Below are 9276 nucleotides of genomic sequence, written 5' to 3'. Positions count from 1 at the left end.
GTTCCTTTTAATCTAGGTAATTTCAAAACTTGATGAGAGAATGAGGGATTTGAAAAATGAGCTCCAATCATTTGAAGGTGAAGATGTTGAAGAATACATGAGTCCCACATCGGAAACTTAACAAAATAGAAAGTCCCGCATAATAAATGGTTCCACTCCTAATAACATCGAGGCCTTTTGTATAAAATCCCACATCTGCTAAACAGGTGGTTAAGTTGGGGACAATATCGATGTTGCTAGTGGTGGACCATGGGTCCATCCCTCTGAAATCTTAACATGGTATCAGAGAGGGTCGGTTGACTGGGCCTGATTAAACCCAAGTCAAACAAAAACCCCCAAATTGAATCAAAATCAAACAAACCCCAAATTAAAAAAAAAAAAAAAAAAAAAAAAAGTGACCGATGTGAAATTTGTTGCACTTGTGGCCCACTAAAAAGTGGCCCCATGAGAGGAGGAGTGTTGAAGAATACACGAGTCCCACATCGGAAATTTAACAAAATATAAAGTCCCATATAATAAATGGTTTCACCCCTAATAACATCGAGACCTTTTATATAAAACCTTACACTTGCTAAACAGGTGGTTGAGTTGGGGACAATATCGATGTTGTTAGTGGTGGGCCACTGTCCCTCTGAAATCTTAACAGAAGAATATGATGAGAGTCTATATATATATATATATCATATTTGTGTATAGGCACACTTTGGGAGGGTGTGATGTGGTATTAGGCATACATTGGTTGATAATTTTTAGCCCACTTGGGGTGAATTTTCCATACTTTGCAAATGGTATTAATTATGACTTTGCATTAATTGTTCTGTTTCTATTTGCATATGAAACTGTTTGTTTTCAATTTGGGGTTATTTCACTTTCAGTGCTAGATGGTTGGTTAAGTGCAATAATTCTTTTCTTTTCTGATTATTAAATATGGATCAAAGACGAATGTTGTTGATATTATTGTTGGAGATGTGGCATTTAGAGACCATGTGTGCTTGCACGATTCTTATGCTTATGATGCTAAAAAATATGAGAAGAAATCGAAGACTTTTAGAAAGACATTCCCTAAATAGCTGTTCGTTTGTTAGACATAAGAATCGATTACGTTATTTGAATAGTATATTAGGCAATGACAGAGAATGTGTGAGTGAACTAAGAATGGATTTACATTTACATACGTTTGGTTTATTATGTGATTTGCTTCGCACATATGGAAGGTTAAAGAACGATGGTTTAGTGACTTTGGAGGAGCAAGCATGTATGTTCTTGCATGTGCTTGCTCATCATGTTAAGAATCGTACTATTAGAAATAGATTTGTTCAATCAGGAAAGACTATTCGTAGGTACTTTAATTCTGTGTTGCAAGGCATTTTAAGATTACAAGGTAGGCTATTGAGAGTATCGAAACCCATAGGTGATAACTGCACAGATCATAGATGGCAATGGTTTAAAGTATGTTTATTATGCTTTGGCGTTCTTTTCTATTATCTGTGCAGCATATAAACTTAATGGAAGTTTACACTTTATTTTATTTTATTTATAGAATTGCTTGGGAGCACTAGATGGAACATGCATTAAAGTGCAAGTAGCTGAAACCAAAAAACCGAGATATCGGACTAGAAAGGGAGAAATTGCAACAAATGTGTTGGTCGTTTGCTCACGTGACATGCAATTTATATTTGTGTTGCTGAGTTGGGAGGGATCCACATCCGACTATAGAATCCTTCGAGATGCCATAACTAGGTCTAACGGATTAAGAGTTCCTACCGGTAAGGCCATTAGCTAGTGTCCACTTTATAAATAATTGTAAGTTTATATAATAACCATTTAGTAATAGGAATTGACTTTTATTTTTAGTTTCGGTTATTAGGTTATTATTGTGAGAATGTGAAGGTAAAAACTCCTACATTGGAAAGTTGAGAAACCTAACAAGGGCTTATAAGGAGTTGAGCTACTCCCCTCATTGCCAGTTAGTTTTGGGGTGAAACCTTATCTTTCTTCATGGTATCAGAGCAGGTTAGCCCATGTATTAAAGCCCAATGGCCACAGTGCTTCACGTCACCCAATATGTGTTGTCCATGTATTAGGCTTGAAAATTCGTCACACGTGCGGTGGCGTGTGAGAATATGAAGGTAAAAAGTCCCACATTGAAAAGTTGAGAAACCTAACAAAGGCTTATAAGAAGTTGGGCTACTCTCCTAATTGCCAATTGGTTTTGGGGTGTAACCTCAACTTCCTTCAATTATTACCTTGTAGATGGTGGGTATACAAATGGTGAGGGATTTGTTACACCATATAGAGTAACAAGGTATCATCTATCGGAATACAGAAAAGGAAATACACCTGTAAATCATCAAGAATATTTTAATATGAAGCATGCTAAAGCAAGAAACATAATAGAACGTTGTTTTGGGTTGTTAAAAGCTAGGTGGGCCATACTAAGGAGTCCATCTTTTTACCCAATAAAGACACAGTGTCGAATTATTACGACTTGTTGCCTTTTACATAATCTCATTATGAAGGAGATGTCTAGGGATCCACTAGAGCATGAAATAAATGAAATTGAAGAGATAGAAAATGTGATAGAAGGTGATATGGTTGGCACCGTTGGAGCATAAGATGAATGGACTATTTGGAGGAATGACTTGGCCTTGCAAATGTATAATGAGTGGTAAGGAAATGCGAATAACTAGCCAACTCTTGTTATTTATGTTTGTGTTCTAAGGGTGTTTAATTTTTTATGTGATTGTAATTTGTATTTGAGGCATGATAATTCAGGCTTAACAATGTATTGATTGTGGTATTGTAGTCAATTTATCAATTTGTTTGCATATTTTAATTCTCCTTTTGTTTTTAAGGTTATGTGATGTACTAGAGAAGAGTCTTGCTTTTAAACAAAGTTATGCTTTCTTTGCAGATTCCAATTATTGATTGTGGTATTATTTTATTTGTGCTGATTATTCTTAGGGATGAAAAGTGAAGGTAACAGTCAAAACTTTGAACAAGGAAAGAAAGGAACTAGGCGGTCATGGTCCAGGTTTGAGGAAGATGCGTTTTTTACCGTGGTAGATGAGTTTGTGGCTGTAGGCCAACGCCGTGAGACTAGTAGTTTCAAATCTGGTACTATGGTCCAAATGGAGAAGGCTTTGAATATTAAATGTCATGATTCGGGCTAAAGGCATGTCCTCATATTGAACCAAAATTGAAGAAGTGGAAAAAGCAATATAGTATAGTCTATGACATGATAAACACGAGTGGATTTGCTTGGAATGACATAAAAAAGTGTGTTGAGGTTGACAGTAATGATGCATGGGAGACTTATGTGTAGGTACCTGATTACATTTTTGCTATTTTTTTATCATAAAGATGTCAAGTGGGTTTGATGAGTGTTTAAACTTGCTTTTGTTACTTCTTTTACATATTGAAAATAAGCTAAGTGGTGTCTTGTTGTATCATAGCACCACAAGGAAGTAGCTGAATGGAGGAGTAAACCATTTCCTTTGTTTGATAGACTTTCTAATATCTTTGGAAATGATCGTGCTAACGGACAAGGAGCTGAAGTCCTCGCTGACATGATGTAAGAGCAAAACAATAATTAAGTTAATGCTAGTGATAATTGTGTCTAGGATGCATCTCCTATGTCTTTAAACAAGGAAGGAAGCCAATCTATGAACAGTCAAAATAAGAGAAAAAGAGCTGCAAGCTCAAGTGATGAAGAGAAAATTCTGATTGTATTGGAGAAGTGGTTTGAAGCATATGGGAAAAAGATGCAAATGGTGACTGAGACTTAATAAAAGGTAATGAAGATCGATATGATATTGCCAAAGAACTCAAGAAAATGAGATTTTCTCTTTTAGATCAAATTGCAGCACTAAAACTCATTATGGAGATGCCACAAAATATATGTATGTTCATGTCTTTGGATGATGATATCTGTATGGGTCTTTTTATTCCAGCAGCCTGACGAATGGGCTTGGGCTGCCGAAAAAGAGAAACAAGTGAAGCTGCCCCTGTGTCTGAGTTCAAAGATTAGACCCCAAGTGCGTTTCGAAAAGGTAGCTGAGCCTTAGGAAACACCTTGGTCTTCTTCACCAATGAAACCAACAGTCGCTTACGGATAAATTCTTAGCTTGGCATGAAAAGCTTGTGGCATGGGAGCTGAGCAGTGTGAGTTTAGCATGAGAGAGAGAAAGAGCTACGATTTCTAGAAGAGAAGATGGGAGGAGATGGAGGAATATTGCTCGAAATTGCAGGGGTTTCAGGGATGAGAGATGATGATTGCTCTCTGGATGTGTGTTTATGGAAAGAGAGGAAGAAGATGGAAGCATGTTTGGTTTTAGCATATTTCCAGTAGCTTGACAAAAGCTTCGTCAAGCTCTTGGGTGATTTGACAGAAGAGAAAATGGGAAGCAATGGAAGAACAAGGCTTGAAATCGAAGGGTTCCAGAGATGAGAGATGATGCTTGCTCTCTCTGGATGTGGGTTTTGAAAGAGAGAAAGGAGGAAGATGGAAGAACAAAGAATGAAATTGAAGGGTTCCAGAGAGGATGCTTGCCTTTGATGAATTCTCATGGTTGCTGGGAGGCTTGCAGCAACCAGGTGAGTTGTCTTTGCTGGGTAGGAAGTAGCTCCTTTTATAGGCACTGAAAACCTTAATTTTATCAAGCCACCCTCTCCCCTTTTCCTTCACTTTCTTCCATTCCATCTTATTTGGTAAAACTTCCCTAGCCTGAGCATATAGGCATGAAGCTTTTTGGAGTTCCAAGGTCCTCAGGTAGCTGGACTTCTCCATGTAGGTGAGGAGCCACCCACTTTTGTTTCTTGTTTTCTTACCAAAACTTGAAGAGGAAAGAATGGGTAAAGGTGCTAGTCAAAAAAGGTGATCAGCACATGGGTTTGCTTGGTTTTGATGGTTTTGACAAATATGCTGGATATTTTCCACGATGCTGGGCTGGGCTATTGGTATTTTATTTCCAGTAGCCTGTGAGTTTGCTCAGATTGCTGGAAACAGCCTATTTGATCAAGGTCTTGGATATTTTGGCTGATGTGAGATTTCTCCAAGTGTTTGCAAGCCATTGGATATTTTCCTAAGCTATTGGGCCACTCATTCTCTCTCAGACTTACCCATATGTTTAGGGTCAAGAAATGGGCTCGAGTTTTAGTGCTCCCAAGCAGCCCAAAACTTCCACTTCTTGGCCCATCAATGGGCCTCGTGAATGCTCGTAACCATCCATACCACAACCCGCTCAGCAAGCCCCAGGCATTCGCGTGGCTTGGGCCTACTTAAGCTTGTAGCATGGCATGTTGCTTAAATAAGGATTTTTCACTTGGTGTTGTACTGGGCCAACAATATATTTGGGCCCAACCATGGATTTTTCGTGCCTCAACATTATCAAGAAAGTGTTTGTTGAGCAATTGCTTAGTAACAATGCTTGAGGACATGGCCTAACTAAATTGATGCATCTATCCACAAATGATGCATTGATAAGATTGGTGTACATGTCAATTTGGTTTGGAGGAAAAGAAATGTACATGTCAATTTGGTAATTATAATAACAAAAACATTTAGTTATTTAAAAATGATTAATTTTAAATGTTAAAATAATAATTTTTTAGTCCAGCATAGCACCAAACATAGGTCTTCACTATTTTTACAATCCAACTTCGTAGTCTGACGCAGCACCAAATGTAGATCAGTACTTAATCCAACTTAGGCCAATCCAAGCTAATTCGAGACAATCCCAGGATTTAGTCTAGTCCATGAGTTTGCCGTACCAAACGACCTCATTAGGTTTTGTTTTGGTAATCTGACACCCAAAAAAAAAAAAAAAAGGTTTTTGGCAAAAAATAAATGTGATTTGGGGTTTTGAAAAATGGTAGCATTGGGCTCAAGCCCAACCAATCGAACTGTAGAACCGACTTCAAGAACAGTGTTCCAATTTCAGTTCAGCCCAATTTAGAATTTCAACTTTGACTCGACCTGACCCAAGAATTGTGGCCTTCATTAATTTAGCTCATGGGTCAGCCAAAATTTGACCCAACCCGAACCGTACCCAGTACTACTGTTTTCTTTTGTGGTGATTGGATGAAGGTCTTAATTTTAACAATTAAGTACTTTAAAAAAAAAAAATTTAAGTAGCTCAAAATTAGTGGGGTACAGTTCAGTTGATTGAGCTATTCCACCTCTATTCATGTTGGCAGAGGTTCAAAACCACCAAACATCCAATGAATATTTAGGAAAACTCCCTGCTTATACTAAAAAAACAGTTGTTCGACAAATAAAAGAAGAAGAATTAAATAGCTCGAATTTGTCAATATTTTTTTTTAATGTAGTTCCGATTAGTTAGGGAATCCACCAAAATTCCTCTTGATTGCCTAGGTGACAACTACGAGTCCCACTTTTTCAAGAGTGTTTTAAAGTCAATTTGAGGGTATTTCAAACAACTAATGCCTTCCAACCCAAAACATTATCTATTTTGAATTTTGTTAATTAACCCAAAAAGATGGGAAAGCAAACCAATTTCCCGTGGGAAGAAAGAACGCGGTTCTTTTGGTGCGCAGAATGGTAAATGCCGATGTATTCGGAAAGCAAGAACGTCCCTCCTCCACCATTCATCTTGCATGACCAATTTGCCATTTTCAACTATCTGGTATCTTTTTACCAACCTACATTCAAAAGAAACCAAAAGCAATACTAACTACAAAACTAAGCTAACGTAAATAGATTTTTAATAATTTCATCAATGCTAGCTCTATGAAATTATGCAAAAGGAAACATGATGTTTGCTTAAATTAATTAGTTTCCATGGAAAATTGGGTTTTTTTTTTTCCTTACAAACAACATTGTCAAATAGTTGTTATAAATCTTTCTCATGTTCTTTTCTTGTTCAATTCCTTTTTCCAAATAGAAATATATTTTTTTGTTATTCTTTATAACAATTAAGAAAAGGAGTTTTACCAAAAAAAATGACAAATAGGAGGGCAAAATGTTAAAATAGTCGAGCTCCTTCAAAATTGAACAATCCGATCTAGTCACTGTCCGACGTTTGATAAGAAAATAATTCAACAAGTAAAGTTAGATAATCTCCTTTAAGAAATGGAGGATTGAATTTGAAAACTCTATCATATTGGGAATAATTTATCTCTAAATTAAGAGATTTGAGGGGACATCATAAGAGGGCCTAACCAACCATATATCCAATAATTCTCAATTGCAATGCAACCCTTCATAAAGAAAAATGCAATCAATATCCTTTCCCAGACAAATTTCAAGGAATCTTTCAAATATAATAGGCAAAGATATATTAAATCAAATTTATTGATGAATTAACTCTTAATTTAATGGTATAAATCTTTCAAATATAATATGCAAAGATATATTAAATCAAATTTATTGATGAAATAACTCTTAATCTAGTGATATAATCTTACAAAAGAGAAATTTCCCTTTTTGAGTACAGCTACACAGAGCACAGAGATGGAAGAGTTGGGAGCAAATCCTAAACCACCATAATAATAGCCAACAACCCCAAAAGCTTAAAAAATAATAATAAGATCATTCGCGAAAGATGAGACATGGTTTGGTCATGCAAATTCTGATGAAATTATCTATATAAAAAGATTACCCATATTGTACTGCTCTCTCAAACTTAACAAATATTAAGTTTTGAGATCAATATCTAGCTTCCACAATCATAGATTAAAAACATTATTCCATGGCATTGATCCTGCCAAGCATTCCCAGCCTTTCCACCTTTAGCAGCCTACAAGTCAAGTTGGCTGCAAGCCAAGTGAAAGGTGATCAGCATGTTCCAGCTGACATACCTAGGCACCAACTTACCACCCTCATCAGATCCATCATCAACAAACAAGACGAACACGGACCATTTTACATTGTAGATTTGGGGGTTCTTGTCAGCCTCATGGAAAAATGGAACCATTGCCTTCCCAATGTTCAGCCCTTCTTTGCTGTCAAGTGTAACCATGAGCCTGCATTCATTGCTGCATTGGCAACACTTGGTGCAAGCTTTGATTGCGCCAGCAAGGCCGAGATTGAGGCCGTCTTTGCTCATGGCGTAAGCCCCACTAGAATTGTTTATGCCAATCCATGCAAGGGTGAGTACCATTTAAGGTACGCAGCTGGAGTCGGAGTCGATCTTGCGACCTTCGACTCCATGGACGAAGTTGATAAGATCAAAAGGTGCCACCCAAAATGTTCCTTGTTGCTTCGGATTGCTGTACCGAATGACAAGAGCTCGTGGCGTTCATTCGGGACCAAATTTGGTGCGTTGCGTGAGGAGGTTGCACCGCTCCTCAGACACGCACACAAACTAGGGTTAAGAGTGGTGGGAATTTCGTTCCATGTGGGATCAAAAGCGTCTGAATCTCAAGTGTACCGCGGAGCAATAGCTGCAGCTAGAGCTGCATTTGATGTGGCTGATGAGCTCAAAATGCCCAAAATGCATGTGCTTGATATTGGTGGTGGGTTCAAAGCAAATCAACTTTTTGATGAAATAGCCGAGACCATAAATGTTGGCATCAAAGACTACTTTTCTGATCATCAGTCAGATTCTGATCTGACGGTGATGGCTGAGCCAGGAAGGTTCTTTGCTGAAACTGCATTCACAATGGTTGCAAATGTGATGGGGAAAAGAGTGAGGGGAGAGAAAAGAGAGTATTGGATTAGTGATGGAATTTATGGGTCATTTAATCTTCCAGCATACGACAAATCCTCTATGCAAATCTCACCGCTCCAAATTCTAAGTCCTCACCAAAATCAAGTGACATATTCATCTACAGTTTTTGGGCCAACTTGTGATTCATTGGACACAGTTGTTGGTGACTGCATGCTGCCTGAATTAAAGTTGAATGATTATCTTGTGTTCCACAACATGGGCGCCTACACAACTTCTGCTGGAACCAACTTCAATGGCTTCTGCATTTCTGCTATTCCCACGTACCTGGCATTTACAAGTGCTAATAATTAATCTAGATTTTGTTGGGGTTGGTATGGCTGATGCTATTTTCCTGTAATTTCTTTTTTTCTTTCTGCTCTATTAAAAATGAAAAAACTGTTAGAAGTGAGGAGTGGAAAACAAAAAATTAGGGTATTGTGTGATTTTTCTCACTTTCTCACTTTAAATCTTTGTTTGGTTGTTCTGTGTCACTGAAAAATTATTATAATATGGATAGATGACATGATTCATATTTCCTTTTTTTTATAGTATAAATAAATATCTACTTGTATTATAATACGTGGACAACTAATATCATGTGTCT

The 9276-nt window shown here is 37.4% G+C and overlaps 1 protein-coding gene across 1 annotated transcript; it reads left to right on the top strand.

Annotated features, from left to right (window-relative positions):
- The first annotated feature begins 7712 nt into the window (after positions 1–7712).
- LOC117638855 (ornithine decarboxylase-like) lies at positions 7713–8984 on the top strand. Its single transcript, XM_034374012.1, has one exon. It carries the CDS (start codon positions 7713–7715, stop codon positions 8982–8984), a length of 1272 nt encoding a protein of 423 aa, XP_034229903.1.
- Positions 8985–9276: the final 292 nt, after the last annotated feature.

Source organism: Prunus dulcis, chromosome 8 (assembly GCF_902201215.1).
Source record: "Prunus dulcis chromosome 8, ALMONDv2, whole genome shotgun sequence".
NCBI lineage: Eukaryota > Viridiplantae > Streptophyta > Magnoliopsida > Rosales > Rosaceae > Prunus > Prunus dulcis.
The sequence above is the reverse complement of the archived record's forward strand: the minus strand, read 5'-3'. Positions and strand labels throughout refer to the sequence as shown.

What these genes read in the sequence shown, in the direction of transcription:
- LOC117638855 (XM_034374012.1), top strand. Translation starts at nt 7,713, where the DNA reads ATGGCATTGATCCTGCCAAGCATTCCCAGCCTTTCCACCTTTAGCAGC.